This window comes from Hippoglossus stenolepis, chromosome 22 (genome assembly GCF_022539355.2).
Source record: "Hippoglossus stenolepis isolate QCI-W04-F060 chromosome 22, HSTE1.2, whole genome shotgun sequence".
In the NCBI taxonomy this organism is placed as follows: Eukaryota; Metazoa; Chordata; class Actinopteri; order Pleuronectiformes; family Pleuronectidae; genus Hippoglossus; species Hippoglossus stenolepis.
In genome coordinates, this window is record NC_061504.1 from 1,215,786 (window position 1) to 1,237,658 (window position 21,873).

At 41.3% G+C, this 21,873-nt stretch overlaps 2 protein-coding genes across 2 annotated transcripts; both read right to left on the reverse strand.

Moving 5' to 3' along the window:
• Positions 1-395: 395 nt before the first annotated feature.
• Positions 396-12,229, reverse strand: LOC124851312. Its single transcript, XM_047338663.1, has 9 exons — positions 11,954-12,229; positions 10,313-10,549; positions 8,921-10,167; positions 5,850-6,142; positions 5,504-5,730; positions 5,199-5,438; positions 4,783-4,796; positions 4,447-4,723; positions 396-3,586 (listed from the first exon to the last, which is right to left on the reverse strand). Exons 1-9 carry the CDS (start codon positions 12,123-12,125, stop codon positions 2,643-2,645), a joined length of 3,651 nt encoding a protein of 1,216 aa, XP_047194619.1. The 5' UTR covers positions 12,126-12,229; the 3' UTR covers positions 396-2,642.
• A 5,381-nt stretch (positions 12,230-17,610) lies between these two features.
• On the reverse strand, positions 17,611-21,612 carry LOC124851313 (zinc finger protein 260-like). The gene is made up of 3 exons (XM_047338664.1): positions 21,358-21,612; positions 19,928-20,164; positions 17,611-19,782 (listed from the first exon to the last, which is right to left on the reverse strand). Exons 1-3 carry the CDS (start codon positions 21,527-21,529, stop codon positions 18,014-18,016), a joined length of 2,178 nt encoding a protein of 725 aa, XP_047194620.1. The 5' UTR covers positions 21,530-21,612; the 3' UTR covers positions 17,611-18,013.
• Positions 21,613-21,873: the final 261 nt, after the last annotated feature.

The following is a 21,873-nucleotide window of genomic DNA, read 5'->3' on the forward strand; positions in this document are numbered from 1 at the left end:
CATTCGCTAATTCTGACACAAAATATGTCAAGGTAGGGTTGTGTGGTTGTAATGCTCAGAGATTTTAAAGTATTTTAACACTATTAATAACATAAATCCAGCCATCGATACCAGAATTTGAGTGAATGTGCTTAGCCTACTTAGATCAGAGTTGATGAGCTGACTAACCCAGATGAGTAGGCGGTGAGTTGGTAACCTTGAATCTCCTGTAAGTGGGATTTCCTGGCCATAGAGGTTCTGCCAGCAGTTTCAGCTGTCAGGATTAAGGTCTGCCAGCAGGTTTACCTTATGAGCACTGTAGCTTTCTTGTTTAGGCAAAAAGTTGGAGCATTTGTGATATGTTGTTGGCAAAACAAGGCTACTTACATAACTTTGCTCTGAAACCTCCAGATCAGTAGTTCTAAACTTTTTTCTGAAACAGTGGCCCCCTATACCTTATCCAGGTCAACTACATTTCCTCTGAATAGCCAAAACACAAAACCCCATTCTCTAAACAACACTGTAAACTGGCAAAACATGTTTCTCGAATCAATCACCCATTTTGCAAAACTGCATGTACAGTTAAATACATCTGTTTGGTGGTAAAACACTCATTACATTAAGCTCTGGTCAGATGGTTTTCATTTAATCTCTGCCACTTGTTTACACCTTGTCCTTACAGCTGTCTGTTTCCACATCCTTAACTTTACACATTCATTTCTTCCATTTGTCAAATTTGACTTTTTGTAAACCAAAATGAACAAAAAAAGGAAGAACTATCAGCTATATTTTTGACATTGTATTCGTCAGACAGAGGAACACTATATTATATTCACTAAAGATCTAGATGTTTCTATGCATCACTAATTGGAAGTTTCTACTTGTCCCATATTGTCCGTGAAGGTAGCAAGGGCTACAGGGGCAAGTGTTTTCTTTCTCACTCTTTACAAAAAAACTATCCAACAATAAACAGTCAGTTTTTAGGCAATGATGTCACACAATGTTAAAGTTTAATTTGAATTTTCTGTGTGATGCTGCTGTTACATGGAAAATACATCAACATTCTATAATGACACTGCTCTTTCCAGAACTGCTGTTCTTATTCAGTATTTGCTGTTATGATAGATCCTTGTTTACAGTTTGCTCTGGGAAATACATGTACATGTATACTGGTAATGCTATTGTAGCATTATGACAGAATTTGATGTGCACATATACGTCAAAACTCTAGACACATTCTCATTCACTAAACACATTTAGCAGTGTGGCACACTTTGACCCAGACTGACACACAGAGGCTCAAAGGTTAAAAACAACTAACACCCTGTGTGGCTGTGGCTGAGGGGTAGAGAGGTCGTACTCCAACCAGAATGTCGGCAGTTCGATCCCCAGTCTTCCCCATCTGCATGCCGAATTGCCCCTCATAGAACAAAAAAAGAAAGTGCTAATAGATGCACTGTATGAATGTGTGTGTGAATGGGTAAATGGCAAACTGTACTGTAAAGCACTTTGAGTGGTCATCAAGACTAGAAAAGCTATACAAATACAAACCATTTACCCTGTTATCATTAACACAGAACCAACCAAAATGTAAAACATCGTGTAGGACCAGACCCTCTCTCCCGAAACCCTATAGAAGATTTATCCTCATGGCGGTGAAGTGTATGACCGAAACCCAGATACCCAAGAAAAACTCCTCTAATGTAAACATATGAGTTTCAATAAGTGCAGGAATGTGTAAATATCCTACAGTAAATATTTTCAGAACTTTTTCAGGAAAGAATTTATTTTTCCTTCTATGCCCAGTGTTTTGCATTGTTTTGTATTTATTTATGTAGTGTGTAATGATTTCTGAGTAGTGTGTATACATTAGCTGATGCAGTTGATGGCAGTGTTTGGTTTAGGGTAAAGATAAAATTGTTTCGAATCAATTGTTCGATTTTACAAACAAGACAAAGGTTTTGTGAGTTTAGCTTGAATTTTTGTGTTTGTGTTTACTGTTTTGAGAAAAGGGGTTTCAGGAAATGCATTTTAGCAATTCAGAAAAAATTAAATAAAGGCTGGTCTTCCCTGAATATTAATAGGTATTTGTTCTTGAATATTTACCTGATATTCAATAACAATACAATATGTAATGTTATAAATATTAAGTATATAAACCGTAGTATATGCTATATATATTGTTTTATTTATTCATATCCTGTTATGTTTATTCATATTATTTTTATTATAATAATTATACTTGATTAGTCAGTCATATGTAATAAATTATTATGATGATGAATCTGTTCTATTAAACAGCATTTGTATAAAGATTATTAGCTTTTTGACCATTATAAGTGAGTGATCACAATAACCATGATAACTTGACACTGACTTCTTATCAATTTAATACATTGAAATGCAGAGATCTATCTACTGCAAAAGTGTATTTGCAACTGCATGAGTTTATAAACTCCACACAAGTCTCATCTTGATTGTTTCTCCTGTGTAAACTGATTTTCACTTATGTGGCTTGTGTGTTGTGTCCATGAACAACAACTGAATCCTCTTCCACATATTGGAAAAAAACCAATATGTTGCTATGCTGAATGTGATCTCATGGGGATTCCCAAGTGAGACACATCAAAGTCAGATAGCTCACCCACATGTTCAATATATATTCAACTTTCATCTGAATGAATTCTATTGTGCTTTTGCAATGATCTTGAACAACTGAAGCTTCTTGCACATGTTTCACAACCATAGGGTTTCTCACCTGTGTGGGTTCTCATGTGGTTTTTAAGGATGCTATTTTGTCTAAAAGCTCTCCCACAAGTCTCGCAAGAATATGGCTTCTCACCTGTGTGAATTTTCAAATGCTTGTTCAAACTTGTTTTCTGATTGAATCTTTTCCCACAAGTGTTGCAGGAGTACGGTTTCTCTCCTGTGTGGATTCTCAAGTGGAGCAACAAGTCTGTCTTAATTCTGAAACTTTTCCCACATATTTCACAAATATATGGCCTCTCACCTGTATGGATTCTTAGATGAACATTCAATGTTGGTATGTCAGTGAAGCCTTTACCACAGGTCTTGCAAGGGTATGGCCTCTCACCTGTGTGGGTTCTCAGATGTATAATTAACCAGGACTTGAACTTAAACGATTTTCCACAAGTGTCACATGTTAAAGACTTTTTACTTTTGTGAGTGTTACGGTGTCTCTTTGTTGGGAAAGAGTTGTCTACATTGTCACTGTGACTTGTGTTATCGTGATGCGTCTTCTTTCTCTTCGACTCTTCATCTCTAGTTGATCCCGGGTCCATATCATCGCTTCCTCTCTGATCTTGGCTCTCAGCTACAGGAGAGTTGTGAGAGAGGAGCTGGTCAATCTTTGGTTCTTCTCCACTGTGGTCGACCTCCTCATTAGTAGGAGTAAACATAAAGGGATCACTCTCCTTCTTCAGTACAAGCTGCTCTCCCTCCTGACTGCTGCAGAGTTCATCCCGCTCCTCTTTAATCTGTGGAGGCTCTGGGTCCTCTTGGTCCAGACTGGAGCTTCTCTCCTGGCCACAGAGCTGCTGCTCAGTGAGAACCTCCTCCTTCTCCTTACAGACATACTGTGGGAGCTCTGGAGGAAAAAAGAGACACAATAATGTGATGGTGGAGAAAGAGGCAATAAAAACACATTTAAACTATAAGGATCCTTTATGAGTCCTGTTCCTGTATTTTCATCAAGACCATTCTACTTGTACACATCTGTCTTGTGTTGCTTTAGCTCAGATTTCCAAACGATATCCAGTATAGCCAATATATACAGTATAGTCAGTCTCTGACAGCTGTCAATCATGATGTTCCACCCCAGTTTTATAGTATCAAGTAAATCATTTAAATCACTTGAACATACATCAGTATGAAAGATAGAATAGAAAGATAAATTTCATATGGCTTCATCATTTTTTATTTACTACTGAAATCATGTAAATTGTGGCTCTTACTGTTACCAGGATTATTATTTAGCTTCCTCTCTCACTGGGTTGACACTGTTATTATTTCAATGTTAATTTTCTTGAATCATTTCAGTAACTTCCAAAAGATGAACAGCAAACTGATCATGTTCACTATGAGGTAAGAGAGATTCAGACTGGACATAAAGATAAGACCTCAACCTTCAGATGAAAACCTAAAAGGACTTCATAGGCTGTTTGAAAAGGGATGTGTCAATAAAGCACGATGCGTTCACGCCCATTGTTTGGTCTTTGTTTCAAATTTCCTCAGTGATGCTTGAGTGAAGTCAGATTTCCTTGGTCTTATACATACTGTGCGACTGGTGTTAGATGTTTACTGGTTCATGCTATTTCTGTAAAAGTGAAATAATTTATGCCCCTGAAGTTTTCCATTCATGTGCAGGTGACACTAATAGTAACTGTACGTGCAGAGCCGAACGATCCTCTGAGTCCTTCTCGTGAAGACCACTGTGTTTGTACTCACTTGTCCTGTGAAGCTTTATCTCAGGTTTCCAAACGATATCCAACAACCTGCGCTGACGAACGATCTCTTTCTCGTACTCGACGACAGTTTGTTCAAAGACTCTGAATATTTCTTCAGCAGCAGAAGTTAGTCGCTCACTGACAAACTCTCTCAAACCCTGAACTGAAGACATTGTTACTTCTTCACCAATGATGTGTTTATTATCGTCTTCGCGCTGCTTCCACTCAAACACGCTGATAAAGCTTCCGGTGTTCACCTCCGCTGATTGTGGATTCTTCTTTTACTCTTCTTCTGGTGTTTATTGGCAGTTGGCAAAACAGTTTATAGGCGCATTACCGCCACCTTCTGGACTGGAGTGTGGAGCAGTAGATTGACAGCAAACAAAACAAAACAAAAATGAAATTAGTCCTGTTTCTCTTAAGTAGTTCATTAGAAGATGATGTATATTGATTTCTTTACTATCAAATTTTTCAATGTAATATTTGGCTTTTCGTATTATAATCCTGATATGAATTCCCTTCTTTATTCATTATATTTTTCACACTATCAATACATGAGTGAGTTTTCCGGTTTCAAAGTTTCAAAGTGTTTTATTTGTCATATAGAGTAGGGGGCAGAGTGAAGGATCTGTGTGTTTGGGTGTAGTCCAGGGTGGTGTCAGGGCCAGTGAGTGTTTAACAGTCTGATGGCAGTTGCATAAAAGCTGTTCCTCAGTCTGGACGTCCTGGATTTCCCGCGTCTGTACCTTCTACCAGAGGGCAGAGGTGTGAACAGTCCGTGTTGGGGTTGGGTGGGGTCCTTGACAATGGAGCAGGCTCTTCTGTGGACTCTGCAGTGGTAGATGTCCTGCAGAGAGGGTAGTGATGTCCTGGTGATCCTCTCAGTGGTCTCCATTGCAGTGGTGCTCCCAAGTTGCTGAGGATCTTTGGTGACATGCTGAATTTCCTCGGCCTCCTCAGGAAGTACAGCTGCTGTTGTGCTTTCTTGTCCAGCTGGGTGGTGTTTAGTGTCCAGGTGAGGTCATCACTGATGTAGACACCCAGGAATTAGAAGCTACTCAGCCTCTCCACCTCAAGCCCCCGGATGAACAGTGGCCAATGAGTTCTCCTCTCCTTTCTCATGTCCACAATCATTTCCTTGGCCTTGTCCTTGTTGAGGGTGAGGTTGTTCTCTTCCCACCATGTCACCAGACTAGACACCTCACGTCTATATGCTGTTTCCACACCGTCAGTAATAAGTCCAATGACTGTGGTGTCGTCAGATAATTTCAGGATGGTGTTGTCCCTGTGAGAGGCGACGCAGTCGTATGTGAACAGTGTGTAGAGCATAGGGCTGAGAACACATCCTTGCATGGTACCAGTGTTCATCGCAAGGCTGTTTGATGTTATGTTTCCAATTCAGACAGACTGCGGCCTGCCAGCGAGGAAATCTGACAGTCAGTCACAGAGTGTGGAATTGTGTGGGTTGTGTGGTCTGGGTGTGTGAGTGTGTGTTGTCCCTGTGTGTTGCTGCTGGAGGTCTCGAAGCGGGTGTAGAATTGGTTGAGCTGTTCAGGCAGGGTGATGGTGGAGTTGGTGATCCCTGTGGCTGTGCCGTCCAGTTTCTCCTTGTACCGCTTTTTAGCATTTAGCGTTTTTCTCAGACTGTTCTTTGCTGTTTTGTACTCCATCTCGTTCCCTGATTGAAATGTAAGAGACTGAGCACACAGCATCTGACGTACCGGACTGTTCAACCAGGGCTTCTGGTTTGGAAACTTCTTGACTTGTTTGGTGGGCACAATGGGCCTTATTCACAATTCAATCTGTGCTTAAACCGTGGGTACGAACGTTTGACGCACAAACCTGGGATTCATCTATATGTTCGTACCTAAATTTATTCGCAGAGTACGTTTCGCAGAGTTCAAACCAATTTAGAACTTCCTCAGACCATGCGTACGCACAAATGATAAAGGCCCGGCTGTCCTAGAAAATGTAAACACACACCCTTTTAACTAAATGCATAGTATATTAAAACTCAATTTATTTAAATAAAAAAGTATTTGATAGAAAACAATAATTTAATTTACTAATGCATTGACCAAAAGTATTAAATAACCATGAAATTGATATCCTTTTATCCTCATAATCTATTGTCATAATTTAAATCTTCAACTATACCAGTTGAGATAGTTTACTAAGCTTACAATAGAGTATATAAGAAAGTTCATATTGAAATGCAACAGCAAAGCATTTACCACTTTGTAATGTTGCCATTCCTTTTCACAACGCTTTAAAGACGTTTAGGGACTCAAGACACCAAGTGATGAAGTGTTTCAGGGGTCATTTTGTCTCATTCTTCCAGCAAACAAGTCTTAAGGTGTGCAACAGTACAGGGTCTCCATTGTCGCATTTTGCGTTTTAAAATGCACCACATATTCTCTATTGTGGACAAGTCTGGACTGCACGCAGGCCAGACCAGCACTCCCACCCTCTTCTTCCGCAGCCATGCCTTTGTAATGTGTGCACAATGTGGTTTTGCATTGTCTTGTTGCTATATGCTAGGATGTCTCTGGAAAAGATGTCGTCTTGAAGCCAGCAGATTCTGCTCCAAAATCTTTATGTACTTTTCGTCATTAATGGTGCCATCACAGAAGTGTAAGTTACCTTTGCAAAGGGCACTAACACAACCCCATACCATGACCATCTTTAGTCAGGAGTACACAGCGTCCATTTCTTCCAAAAAAGACCTGAAATACTGACTCGTCTGACCACAATACACGTTTCCACTGTGTTATGGTCCATCCCAGATGCCTTCGAGCCCAGAGAAGTCTACTGCGCTTCTAGACACGGTTAACATAAGGTTTTCTTTTGGCACAGTAAAGTTTTAACTGGCATTTGTGGATGTAACTACGTATTGTAGTGCTTGACAATGGTTTACCAAAGTAATCCTGAGCCCATGTGGTTATATTGCATATAGATAAATGACAGTTCTTGATGCAGTGTCGTCTGAGGGATCGGAGAACACTGTTAGTCACCTTAGACTTTCGCACTTGCTCTTTATGCACTGAAATTCCTCCAGATTCCTTGAATCTTTTAATGATGTTATGCATCGTAGAGGATGAAATATCCAATCCCTTCCTATCCTTCTTTGAGGAACACTGTTTTTAAACATATCAATAATTTTCTCACACATTTGTTGGCAAACTGGCGATCCTCTACCCATCTTTGCTCCTAAAGAGCCAGGCCTTTCCTGAATGCTGCTTTTGTACCAAATCATGATTACAATCACCTGTTGACATCACCTATTTCAAATCACTTCATTTTTTCATCATTGTACCTCATTCCTAGCCCTAAATTGCCCCCGTCCCAACTTTTTGGGGAATGTGTTGCAGGCCTGAATGGCAGGAATGGATGTATATTAACAAATAAAATGAAATGACCAGACAAAACATAAAATATCTTATGTTCATATACAGAATGTAAAGAAAAGTTTCATAAGGCTTCGTCAGCCCATCACAGAAGTCAAATTCACCTTTAAAGCACTGACTGACAAACAGAATGAAACTGAACGACCTTTACATAAATTAGTCTTGTTTTCCTATTTTCTGGAGACAAACATATGTTTTTTTGTTTTTTTTATTTACTACTGAAATCATGTAAATTGTGGCTCTTACTGTTACCAGGATTATTATTTAGCTTCCTCTCTCACTGGGTTGACACTGTTTTATTTCAATGTTAATTTTCTTGAATCATTTCAGTAACTTCCAAAAGATGAACAGCAAACTGATCATGTTCACTATGAGGTAAGAGAGATTCAGACTGGACATAAAGATAAGACCTCAACCTTAAGATGAAAACCTAAAAGGACTTCATAGGCTGTTTGAAAAGGGATGTGTTATGAAGCATGATGTGTTGACAAGGCTGAAGTTAACGTCCGATTTAGCAGTTCAGGGGAAACTTAGTTGCACCTCTACTGAACGTACCTCCAATGTTGGAGGCATTTACTGTAGTGAAAATGTGTTGGCCATTTCTAGTAAATCATCACTACTGTCTGAAATAAACTTTCAAATTTGTGAAACCTTTACTTTATTTGTGAAAACAAACAAAAAATTCACATCTAGACCATATTAAATCAGACACATTGTGGACCATACACTTTTTTAAACCAGGACGCTCTGATCTCTACTCTACTCTACTGGAGGCAGGGTCTATTGCCACAGTGGCGCCCAATGTGGGGCTCCATGATGTAGCGTCAGTCTGGTCAGTCCCCTCGCAGCACTGTGGCACTAACACTTGCTTTGGCCTTTTTTTCACCATAGCATCTCTGGCTGCAAGCGCCTCGTATTTTCGCAATACATCTTCGTCACGATGACAGACTCTAAGGTGACTCATGAGATTGGTAGTGTTAAATTTCCTCCCCTCTCGAAACCTTTGCATTTGTTGCAAATTACAATCCTACAGTCGCTCTCAGAAAGTGTGAGTTACAAATGTTAAACTGTATGAATCCTAATATGCCTATGTAATGATGATAACTGAGAAAAACTTTTGCCACATGTTTTGCAAGAATATGGCTTCTCACCTGTGTGGATTCTCATGTGGTCCAGCATGGTGCTTTTAGTCTTGAAGCTTTTCCCACATGTTTTGCACAAATAGGGCTTCTCACCCGTGTGAATTCTCATGTGGTACAGCATGGTGCTTTTAGTCTTGAAGCTTTTCCCACATGTTTTGCACAAATAGGGCTTCTCACCAGTGTGATTCCTCATGTGGACTTTTAAGACATAACTTGTTTTAAAAGCTTTCCCACAATTATTGCAAGGATATGGCTTCTCCCTTGTGTGTGACATCATGTGATATTTCAGGTAATTATGACGTCCGAAACATTTGCCACATGTTTTGCAAGAATATGGCTTCTCACCTGTGTGGATTCTCATGTGGTCCAGTATGACGCTTTTATACTTGAACCTTTTCCCACATGTTTCACAGGAATACAACCTCTCATCTGAGTGGACACTCATGTGAGAGTTCAGCCCACCAATCTGTTTGAAACCTTTCCCACATGTTTTGCAAGAATACGGCTTCTCACCCGTGTGAATCCTCATGTGGACATTTAAGACACATCTTGTTTTAAAAGCTTTCCCACAATTATTGCAAGGATATGGCTTCTCACTTGTGTGTGACATCATGTGATATTCCAGGTTATAAGGACGTGTGAAACCTTTGCCACATGTTTTGCAAGAATATGGCTTCTCACCTGTGTGGATTCTCATATGTACGACTAATATAGATTTACATCTAAAACTTTTCCCACAAATGTCACATGTTGAACACTTTTTACCTGTGTGAGTGTTACGGTGTCTCTTTGTTGGGAAAGAGTTGTCTACATAGTCACTGTGACGCGTCATCTTTCTCTTCTTACTCTTTGACTCTTCAACTGTAGTTGATCCCGGGTCCACATCATTGCTTCCTCTCTGATCTTGGCTCTCAGCTACAGGAGAGTTGTGAGAGAGGAGCTGGTCACTCTTTGGTTCTTGTCCACTGTGGTTGATCTCCTCATTAGTAGGAGTAAACATAACAGCATCGCTCTTCTGCTTCAGTACAGGCTGCTCTCCCTCCTGACTGGTGCAGACTCTCTCCTGCTCCTCTTTAATCTGTGGAGGCTCTGGGTCCCCTTGGTCCAGACTGGAGTTCTTGTCCTGGTCACTGAGAACCTCCTCCTCCTTACAGATATGTTGCTGTGGGAGCTCTAAAGGAGCAAATGCACACAAGAAATAGGGCACTAATGTGATGAGGGAGTAAGAGTCAATAAAAGATACTATAAAAACACTTTGAACTTCATACGATTCCTGCTCCTGTGTTAGTTTTCATTTGACCCTTCTGCTTTTACACACCTGTCCTGTGTAGTTTTATCTCAGGTTTCCAAACAAGATCCAGTAGTCTGCGCTGATAATTAATGTCTTCATTGAACTCAAGGATAATATTCTGAGTGACTCTGGGTATTTCTTCAGCAGCAGCAGTTGGTGTCTGTGGGTCCTCTTGGTCCAGACTAGAGTTTGTCTCCTGGTCACAGAGCTGCTGGTCAGTGAGAACTTCCTTCTTCTTCCTACATACATGTTGCTGCGGGAGCTCTGGAGGAAAAAGGGGACACATAACTGGGTCACTAATTTGATGATGGAAAAAAGGACATCTGGCAATATAATATCTATGATGTCGGATAATGTCTCCAGATCGTTCCGGTCACTTTAACCCTGATGTCCTGACTTCGCTTCACGTTACGTCTCGTGTTGTGTAGCAGGTTTAAACATGCGTCTCATTAACTCTAGAATCAAAACAAAGTAATCGTCAGTCCTGTACGTGTCCTAATAACTTGTGATCTGTGATGGTGTTTATTGTTAGACTGTAAAGTGAGAGCAGGTCAGAGGGGAAGTGAGGAGGAAACAGACTCCAACAGAGACTCTGACACAGGACGACCGGACCTTTAATGAGTCTGTCCTGAAGCAGCGCTGGTTATAATTATGCTGTGGTGGGACATCGCTAAAACAATGAACGTAGCTGTAAACATGATCGATTATGTTCAGTGACTGCATCGATGCAGAGTCGTCCAAGTCTGCATCGTGATGCATCCAAGAAATTCCCACACCTCTATGATTTATGTAATTTTCCTCGTACACAATGGGGGCACAATGTCACATTAGGATTTGCGATGTCAAAGCAGTGTTTCCCATTATTTATCTAGATTGTAGCAGCCTGCCATATCATAATTTGTCCTGCCACAGTTTCCTTGCTGCATTATATAGCTGTGTGTCGCACTGTTTGCCACATGCTTGCTTGTGTATTCTTCCAAAAAGTTCCACACAGACAGACCTCATAGTTTCAGCTCCAATTCTGCTCGGATCTGCAGGTGGCAGATCAATTAATCAAATTTGATTCATATAACCCATATTCACGAATCACAATTTGTCTAATAGGGCTTAACAACTCATCTGCCCATAACCCTCAACAAGAGGAAAAACTATCAAAAAAAAAACTATTAACAGGGGAACAAACATAGAAACCTCAGAGAGAGCCACATGTGAGGGATCCCTCCCAGGAAGGACAGAAGTGCAATAAATGCAACGTGCAACTGAGAACATCAACAAAATATCTGTGTTTAGAATGTTGATTAGAAAAAACAGTTTTTAACATAAAGGAAAAGGGTGTTAATGTTTATAGTATTTATACATTAGTAAATGTCTGATAGAGATGAAGGGAGCAGTTTTCTCTCATGTGAGAACTGTAGTCTGTGTGTGAGAGCAACGCCACCACCATAGAGTGAATGAATTCTGTTGGAAATGCAGAAAATTAAACAACATTCCTGGATCCGCGCTAAAGTTGAATGGATTCTTTACTGACACATATCACATTCTTTCACCAAGTTTTGTAGTAATCAGACCAGTAGTTTTTGCGTAATCCTGCAAACTCACAAACAGACAAAAGGAAAAACATAACCTCCTTGGTGTTAGTTTCATGAAGACCACTGTGTTTGTACTCACTTGTCCTGTGAAGCTTTATCTCAGGTTTCCAAACGATATCCAACAACCTGCGCTGACGAACGATCTCTTTCTCGTACTCGACGACAGTTTGTTCAAAGACTCTGAATATTTCTTCAGCAGCAGAAGTTAGTCGCTCACTGACAAACTCTCTCAAACCCTGAACTGAAGACATTGTTGCTTCTCCACCACTGATGTGTTTATTATCGTCTTCGCGCTGCTTCCACTCAAACACGCTGATGAAGCGTCCGGTGTTCACCTCCGCTGATTGTGGATTCTTCTTTTACTCTTCTTCTGGTGTTTATTGGTGGTTAGCAAACCAGTACCGCCACCTTCTGGACTGGAGTGTGGAGCAGTAGATTGGCAGCAAACAAAACAAAAAAAAAATGAAATTATGTTTTAGTCCTGTTTCTCTTAAGTAGTTCATTAGAAGATGATGTATATTCCTTGATTTCTTTACTATCAAATGTTTCAATGTAATATTTGGCTTTTCATATTTTAATCCTGATATGAATTCCCTACTTTATTCTTTTTTTTTTTCACACTATCAATACATGAGTGACAGTTTTCCGGTTTCAAAGTTTCAAAGTGTTTTATTTGTCATATAGAGTAGGGGGCAGAGTGAAGGATCTGTGTTTTTGGGTGTAGTCCAGGGTGGTGTCAGGGCCAGTGAGTGTTTAACAGTCTGATGGCAGTTGCATAAAAGCTGTTCCTCAGTCTGGACGTCCTGGATTTCCCACGTCTGTACCTTCTACCAGAGGGCAGAGGTGTGAACAGTCCGTGTTGGGGGTGGGTGGGGTCTTTGGTGACATGCCGAATTTCCTCGGCCTCCTCAGGAAGTACAGCCACTGTTGTGCTTTCTTGTCCAGCTGGGTGGTGTTTAGTGTCCAGGTGAGGTCATCACTGATGTAGACACCCAGGAATTTGAAGCTGCTCAGCCTCTCCACCTCAAGCCCCCGGATGAACAGTGGCCAATGAGTTCTCCTCTCCTTTCTCATGTCCACGTTCATTTCCTTGGCCTTGTCCTTGTTGAGGGTGAGGTTGTTCTCTTCCCACCACGTCACCAGACTAGACACCTCACGTCTATATGCTGTTTCCACACCGTCAGTAATAAGTCCAATGACTGTGGTGTCGTCAGATGATTTCAGGATGGTGTTGTCCCTGTGAGAGGCGACGCAGTCGTATGTGAACAGTGTGTAGAGCATAGGGCTGAGAACACATCCTTGCATGGTACCAGTGTTCATCGCAAGGCTGTTTGATGTTATGTTTCCAATTCAGACAGACTGCGGCCTGCCAGCGAGGAAATCTGACAGCCAGTCACAGAGTGTGGAATTGTGTGGGTTGTGTGGTCTGGGTGTGTGAGTGCCTCCCCTGTGTGTTGCTGCTGGAGGTCTCGAAGCAGGTGTAGAATTGGTTGAGCTGTTCAGGCAGGGTGATGGTGGAGTTGGTGATCCCTGTGGCTGTGCCGTCCAGTTTCTCCTTGTACCGCTTTTTAGCATTTAGCGTTTTTCTCAGACTGTTCTTTGCTGTTTTGTACTCCATCTCGTTCCCTGATTGAAAAGTAAGAGACTGAGCACACAGCATCTGACGTACCGGACTGTTCAACCAGGGCTTCTGGTTTGGAAACTTCTTGACTTGTTTGGTGGGCACAATGGGCCTTATTCACAATTCAATCTGTGCTTAAACCGTGCGTACGAACGTTTGACGCACAAACCTGGGATTCATCTATATGTTCGTACCTAAATTTATTCGCAGAGTACGATTCGCAGAGTTCAAACCAATTTAGAACTTCCTCAGACCATGCGTACGCACAAATGATAAAGGCCCGGCTGTCCTAGAAAATGTAAACACACACCCTTTTAACTAAATGCATAGTATATTAAAACTCAATTTATTTAAATAAAAAAGTCTTTAATAGAAAACAATAATTTAATTTACTAATGCATTGACCAAAAGTATTAAATAACCATGAAAATGACACCCTTTTATCATAATTTATTGTCATAATTTAAATCTTCAACTATACCAGTTGAGATAGTTTACTAAGCTTACAATAGAGTATATAAGAAAGTTCATATTGAAATGCAACAGCAAAGCATTTACCACTTTGTAATGTTGCCATTCCTTTTCACAACGCTTTAAAGACGTTTAGGGACTCAAGACACCAAGTGATGAAGTGTTTCAGGGGTCATTTTGTCTCATTCTTCCTGCAAACAAGTCTTAAGGTATGCAACAGTACGGGGTCTCCATTGTCGTATTTTGCGTTTTAAAATGCACCACATATTCTCTATTGTGGCAAAGTCTGGACTGCACGCAGGCCAGACCAGCACTCCCACCCTCTTCTTCCGCAGCCATGCCTTTGTAATGTGTGCACAATGTGGTTTTGCATTGTCTTGTTGCTATATGCTAGGATGTCTCTGGAAAAGATGTCGTCTTGAAGCCAGCAGATTCTGCTACAAAATCTTTATGTACTTTTCGTCATTAATGGTGCCATCACAGAAGTGTAAGTTACCTTTGCAAAGGGCACTGACACAACCCCATACCATGACAGACCCTGGCTTTTGGACTTGTTGCTGATAACAGTCTGGATGGTCCTTTTCATCTTTAGTCAGGAGTACACAGCGTCCATTTCTTCCAAAAAAGACCTGAAATACTGACTCGTCTGGCCACAATACACGTTTCCACTGTGTTATGTTCCATCCTAGATGCCTTCGAGCCCAGAGAAGTCTACTGCGCTTCTGGACACGGTTAACATAAGGTTTTCTTTTGGCACAGTAAAGTTTTAACTGGCATTTGTGGATGTAACTACGTATTGTAGTGCTTGACAATGGTTTACCAAAGTAATCCTAGCCCATGTGGTTATATTGCATATAGATAAATGACGGTTCTTGATGCAGTGTCGTCTGAGGGATCGGAGAACACTGTTAGTCAGCTTAGACTTTCGCACTTGCTCTTTATGCACTGAAATTCCTCCAGATTCCTTGAATCTTTTAATGATGTTATGCATCGTAGAGGATGAAATATCCAAATCCCTTCCTATCCTTCTTTGAGGAACACTGTTTTTAAACATTCCAATAATTTTCTCACACATTGTTGGCAAACTAGCGATCCTCGGCCCATCTTTGCTCCTAAAGAGCCAGGCCTTTCCTGGTTGCTGCTTTTGTACCAAATCATGATTACAATCACCTGTTGACATCACCTATTTCAAATCACTTAATTTTTTAATCATTCTACTTCATTCCTAGCCCTAAATTGCCCCCGTCCCAACTTTTTGGGGAATGTATTACAGGCCTGAATGGCAGGAATGGATGTATATTAACAAATAAAATGAAATGACCAGACAAAACATAAAATATCTTATGTTCATACTGTCAGCAATGAAATACAAGTCAAACTTAATTTAGAAATCACTGCTGTCTTTTTTTATTTGCATTTTCCATAGTTGTATATTTAATACAGAATGGCTACATCAATGTATTAGAGATTTAATCGTAACAGTCTTTTTGGACTTTTATTGTAATCACATGAAACTAAAATAATTAAAATCATATAGGTGTTGTAAAGGGTCTGTCCCAGTGACAAGACAAATAGAAAGAAAAGTTTCATAAGGCTTCATCAGCCTATCACAGAAGTCAAACTCACCTTTAAAGCACTGACTGACAAACATAGAATGAAACTGAACGACCTTTACATAAATTAGTCTTGTTTTCCTATTTTCTGTAGACAAACATATCTGCTTTACATTTGTTAAGTTTTTAGACCTGTTCCAACTGATGCTTCAAGTCTTAACCAGAAGATATGTTTTATTTTTATTTTTTATTTACTACTGAAATCATGTAAATTGTGGCTCTTACTGTTACCAGGATTATTATTTAGCTTCTTCTCTAACTGGGTTGACACTGTTTTATTTCAATGTTAATTTTCTTGAATCATTTCAGTAACTTCCAAAAGATGAACAGCAAACTGATCACGTTCACTATGAGGTTAGAGAGATTCAGACTGGACATAAAGATAAGACCGCAACCTTAAAGGGGACATAGCATGCCCATTTTACCACAAGTTGATATGGTTCCTTGGGGTCTTAATGAAATGTCTGTAACATACTTTGGTCAAAATACCACAAGGATCATATAAAACAGCACCCTTTTTACCCTGTATAAAACAGCCCTCCACCGAGTGACCTGTTTTGAGTGCCTGTTCCTTTAAATGCTAATGAGCCAGCTCCCCCCTCCCCCCTCTCCCCCCATGATTTTAAACGATATAAATTACATATTTTATATGATATAAATTATCAAATATGCATCCCATACTTTGTATTCCCCTTGTTGTCCTGGAGTTTTAATTTTCCCAATCACATAATTAAATGTCCCCTCTGCCCATCCACTACAAGCACACAAGCAGACAGACAGAGAGAGAAAGAGGTGGGGGGCTATGAAGACCATCATTTACCCCGAACCCCGACATTCAACGGGTACAACAACAAGCGGAGAAAGCAGAATCGCGGGCTGACCTTATATATACAGTCTATGGGGCTGACCAGCGGAGAAATGCTCGTCCCGTGTGAACAGCCAGGCGGCTGCGTGCTGGAGAACGGCGCTGCGCTGCCTCGCAGCGGCGCTTCCGCGTCCGGTGTACCCCGGCGTAACTACTGTACCCCGGCATAACTACTGTACCCCGGCATACAGTTGAGCTGAACACTGCGGAAGTCATCCACACAGCTGGCAGTGTGGAAGACCGCTGCGAGGCAGCGCAGCGCCGTTCTCAGCGCGCAGCCGCCTGGCTGTTCACGGGACGAGCATTTCTCCGCGCTGGTCAGCCCCATAGACTGTATATATAAGGTCAGCCCGCGATTCTGCTTTCTCCGCTTGTTGTTGTACCCGTTGAATGTCGGGGTTCGGGGTTACAGTAGCGCTGAACACTGCGGAAGTCTTCCACACTGCTGTGCTGTGTGGCGCTGACACAAATTCCAGCTCACGCACGGGAGAGCGAGCGGTCGCTCCCGAGCAGCTGCTGCAGCCTCCCAGTCCCAACGATCCAGACAAATGCCACATGTGAGTGAATCGCGGGCTGACCAGCGGAGAAATGCTCGTCCCGTGTGAACAGCCCGGCTGCGTGCTTGGGAACGGCGCTGCGCTGCCTCCGGTGTAAACACGGAAGTAACGAGTGTGGGGGGACGGTGTGGGGGGACGGTGGGGGGGTGGGCCAAGACCATGTAGGGAGACTTCCAGTTCCTTGTTACGACACAATACCCAGGAAGCGCAATCGAGTCGCTCAAGCATGACGTTTCTGACTTAGAGGAACTATAACAAAACGCGCGAGTGTTTTTTCCCCAGAGTTTTTGGGTTGGTAGACATGCCAGATACCCACATTAACCTGAAGAAGCACTAACAAAGTGGAATTTGCATGCTATGTCCCCTTTAAGATGAAAACTTGAAAGGACTTCATAGGCTGTTTGAAAAGGGATGTGTTATGAAGCATGATGTGTTGACAAGGCTGAAGTTAACTTCCGATTTAGCAGTTCAGGGGAAACTTAGTTGCACCTCTACTGAACGTACCTCCAATGTTGGAGGCATTTACTGTAGTGAAAATGTGTTGGCCATTTTTAGTAAATCATCACTACTGTCTGAAATAAACTTTCAAATTTGTGAAACCTTTACTTTATTTGTGAAAAAAGAAAAAAAAAAAAAAATTCACATCTAGACCATATTGAAGCAGAGAACATTGTGGACCATACACTTTTTTAAACCAGGACGCTCTGATCTCTTCTCTCCTGGAGGCAGGGTCTATTGCCCCAGTGGCGCCCAATGTGGGGCTCCATGATGTAGCGTCAGTCTGGTCAGTCCCCTCGCAGCACTGCGATACTAACAATTGCTTTGGCCTTTTTTTCCCCATAGCATCTCTGGCTGCAAGCGCCTCATATTTTCGCAATACATCTTCATCGCGATGACGGACTTTAAGGTGACTTATGAGATTGGTAGTGTTAAATTTCCTCCCCTCTCGAAACCTTTGCATTTGTTGCAAATTACAATCCTACAGTCGCTCTCAGAAAGTGAGTTACAAATGTTAAACTGTATGAATCCTAATATGCCTATGTAATGATGATAACTGAGAAAAACTTTTGCCACATGTTTTGCAAGAATATGGCTTCTCACCCGTGTGGATTCTCATGTGGTCCAGCATGGTGCTTTTAGTCTTGAAGCTTTTCCCACATGTTTTGCACAAATACGGCTTCTCACCCGTGTGATTCCTCATGTGGTACAGCATGGTGCTTTTAGTCTTGAAGCTTTTCCCACATGTTTTGCACAAATACGGCTTCTCACCCGTGTGATTCCTCATGTGGACCTTTAAGACATGACTTGTTTTAAAAGCTTTCCCACAATTATTGCAAGGATATGGCTTCTCACCTGTGTGTGACATCATGTGATATTTCAGGTAATTCTGACGTCCGAAACATTTGCCACATGTTTTGCAAGAATATGGCTTCTCACCTGTGTGGATTCTCATGTGGTCCAGCATGGTGCTTTTAGTCTTGAAGCTTTTCCCACATGTTTTGCACAAATAGGGCTTCTCACCCGTGTGATTCCTCATGTGGTACAGCATGGTGCTTTTAGTCTTGAAGCTTTTCCCACATGTTTTGCACAAATACGGCTTCTCACCCGTGTGATTCCTCATGTGGTACAGCATGGTGCTTTTAGTCTTGAAGCTTTTCCCACATGTTTTGCACAAATAGGGCTTCTCACCCGTGTGATTCCTCATGTGGTACAGCATGGTGCTTTTAGTCTTGAAGCTTTTCCCACATGTTTTGCACAAATACGGCTTCTCACCCGTGTGATTCCTCATGTGGACCTTTAAGACATGACTTGTTTTAAAAGCTTTCCCACAATTATTGCAAGGATATGGCTTCTCACCTGTGTGTGACATCATGTGATATTTCAGGTAATTCTGACGTCCGAAACATTTGCCACATGTTTTGCAAGAATATGGCTTCTTACCTGTGTGGATTCTCATGTGGTCCAGTATGACTGTTTTAGTCTTGAACCTTTTCCCACATGTTTCACAGGAATACAACCTCTCATCTGAGTGGACACTGTGAGAGTTCAGCCCACCAATCTGTTTGAAACCTTTCCCACATGTTTTGCAAGAATATGGCTTCTCACCAGTGTGAATCCTCATGTGGACTTTTAAGATACATCTTGTTTTAAAAGATTTCCCACAATTATTGCAAGGATATGGCTTCTCACTTGTGTGTGACATCATGTGATATTTCAGGTTGTAATGATGTCTGAAACCTTTGCCACATGTTTTGCAAGGATATGGCTTCTCACTTGTGTGGATTCTCATATGTACAACCAATATAGATTTAAATCTAAAACTTTTCCCACAAATGTCACATGTTGAACACTTTTTACCTGTGTAAGTGTTACGGTGTCTCTTTGTTGGGAAAGATTTGTCTACATAGTCACTGTGACTTGTGTTATTGTGACGCGTCTTCTTTCTCTTCTTACTCTTTGACTCTTCATCTCTAGTTGATCCCGGGTCCACATCATTGCTTCCTCTCTGATCTTGGCTCTCAGCTACAGGAGAGTAGTGAGAGAGGAGCTGGTCACTCTTTGGTTCTTGTCCACTGTGGTCGATCTCCTCATTAGTAGGAGTAAACATAACGGCATCGTTCTTCTGCTTCAGTACAAGCTGCTCTCCCTCCTGATTGGTGCAGAGTCTCTCCTGCTCCTCTTTAATCTGTGGAGGCTCTGGGTCCTCTTGGTCCAGACTGGAGTTTTGGGCCTGGTCACTGAGAACCTCCTCCTCCTTACAGATATGTTGCTGTGGGAGCTCTAAAGGAACAAATGCACACAAGAAATAGGGCACTAATGTGATGAGGGAGTAAGAGTCAATAAAGGATACTATAAAAACACTTTGAACTTTATACGAGTTCTGCTCCTGTGTTAGTTTTCATTTGACCCTTCTGCTTTTACACACCTGTCCTGTATAGTTTTATCTCAGGTTTCCAAACAAGATCCAGTAGTCTGCGCTGATAATTAATGTCTTCATTGAACTCAAGGATAATATTCTGAGTGACTCTGGGTATTTCTTCAGCAGCAGCAGTTGGTGTCTGTGGGTCCTCTTGGTCCAGACTAGCGTTTGTCTCCTGGTCACAGAGCTGCTGGTCAGTGAGAACTTCCTTCTTCTGTCTACATACATGCTGCTGCGGGAGCTCTGGAGGAAAAAGGGGACACATAACTGGGTCACTAATTTGATGATGGAAAAAAGGACATCTGGCAATATAATATCTATGATGTTGGATCATGTCTCCAGATCGTTCCGGTCACTTTAACCCTGATGTCCTGACTTCGCTTCACGTTACGTCTCGTAACAGACTCCAACAGAGACTCTGATACAGGACGACCAGACCTTTAATGAGTCTGTCCTGAAGCAGCGCTGGTTATAATTATGCTGTGGTGGGACATCGCTAAAACAATGAACGTAGCTGTAAACATGTTCGATTATGTTCAGTGACTGCATCGATGCAGAGTCGTCCAAGTCTGCATCGTGATGCATCCAAGAAATTCCCACACCTCCATGATTTATGTAATTTTCCTCGTACACAATGGGGGCACAATGTCACATTAGGATTTGCGATGTCAAAGCAGTGTTTCCCATTATTTATCTAGATTGTAGCAGCCTGCCATATCATAATTTGTCCTGCCACAGTTTCCTTGCTGCATTATATAGCTGTGTGTCGCACTGTTTGCCACATGCTTGCTTGTGTATTCTTCCAAAAAGTTCCACACAGACAGACCTCATAGTTTCAGCTCCAATTCTGCCGATCTGCAGGTGGCAGATCAATTAATCAAATTTGATTCATACCATATTCCGATACAATTTGTCTAATGGCTAACAACTCATCTGCCCATAACCCTCAAAGGAAAACTATCAAAAACTATACAGGGGAACAAACGAAACCTCAGCACATGGGGATCCTCAGAAGACAGAAGTATAAATGCAACGGCAACTGAGAACATCAACAAAATATCTGTGTTTAGAATGTTGATTAGAAAAAACAGTTTTTAACATAAAGGAAAAGGGTGTTAATGTTTATAGTATTTATACATAAGTAAATGTCTGATAGAGATGAAGGGAGCAGTTTTCTCTCATGTGAGAACTGTAGTCTGTGTGTCAACGCCACCACCATAGAGTGAATGAATTCTGTTGGAAATGCAGAAAATTAAACAACATTCCTGATCCGCTAAAGTTGAATGGATCTTACTGACATATCACATTCTTTCACCAAGTTTTGTAGTAATCAGACCAGTAGTTTTTGCGTAATCCTGCAAACTCACAAACAGACAAAAGGAAAAACATAACCTCCTTGGTGTTAGTTTCATGAAGACCACTGTGTTTGTACTCACTTGTCCTGTGAAGCTTTATCTCAGGTTTCCAAACGATATCCAACAACCTGCGCTGACGAACGATCTCTTTCTCGTACTCGACGACAGTTTGTTCAAAGACTCTGAATATTTCTTCAGCAGCAGAAGTTAGTCGCTCACTGACAAACTCTCTCAAACCCTGAACTGAAGACATTGTTGCTTCTCCACCACTGATGTGTTTATTATCGTCTTCGCGCTGCTTCCACTCAAACACGCTGATAAAGCTTCCGGTGTTCACCTCCGCTGATTGTGGATTCTTCTTTTTCTCTTCTTCTGGTGTTTATTGGTGGTTAGCAAACCAGTTTATAGGTGCATTACTGCCACCTTCTGGACTGGAGTGTGGAGCAGGAGATTGGCAGCAAACAAAACAAAACAAAAATGAAATTAGTCCTGTTTCTCTTAAGTAGTTCATTAGAAGATGATGTATATTGATTTCTTTAGTATCAAATTTTTCATTGTAATATTTGGCTTTTCGTATTATAATCCTGATATGAATTC

Coding starts and splice junctions, on each gene's coding strand:
- LOC124851312 (XM_047338663.1), bottom strand. CDS start 12,125: ATGTCTTCAGTTCAGGGTTTGAGAGAGTTTGTCAGTGAGCGACTAACT. Junction 10,550..11,953: donor GATAAAGCTTCACAGGACAA/GTGAGTACAAAC, acceptor TTTTTCCTCCAG/AGCTCCCGCAGCAACATGTA. Junction 5,731..5,849: donor TCGCTGGCAGGCCGCAGTCT/GTCTGAATTGGA, acceptor CGCCTCTCACAG/GGACAACACCATCCTGAAAT.
- LOC124851313 (XM_047338664.1), bottom strand. CDS start 21,529: ATGTCTTCAGTTCAGGGTTTGAGAGAGTTTGTCAGTGAGCGACTAACT. Junction 20,165..21,357: donor GATAAAGCTTCACAGGACAA/GTGAGTACAAAC, acceptor TTTTTCCTCCAG/AGCTCCCGCAGCAGCATGTA. Junction 19,783..19,927: donor GATAAAACTATACAGGACAG/GTGTGTAAAAGC, acceptor TTGTTCCTTTAG/AGCTCCCACAGCAACATATC.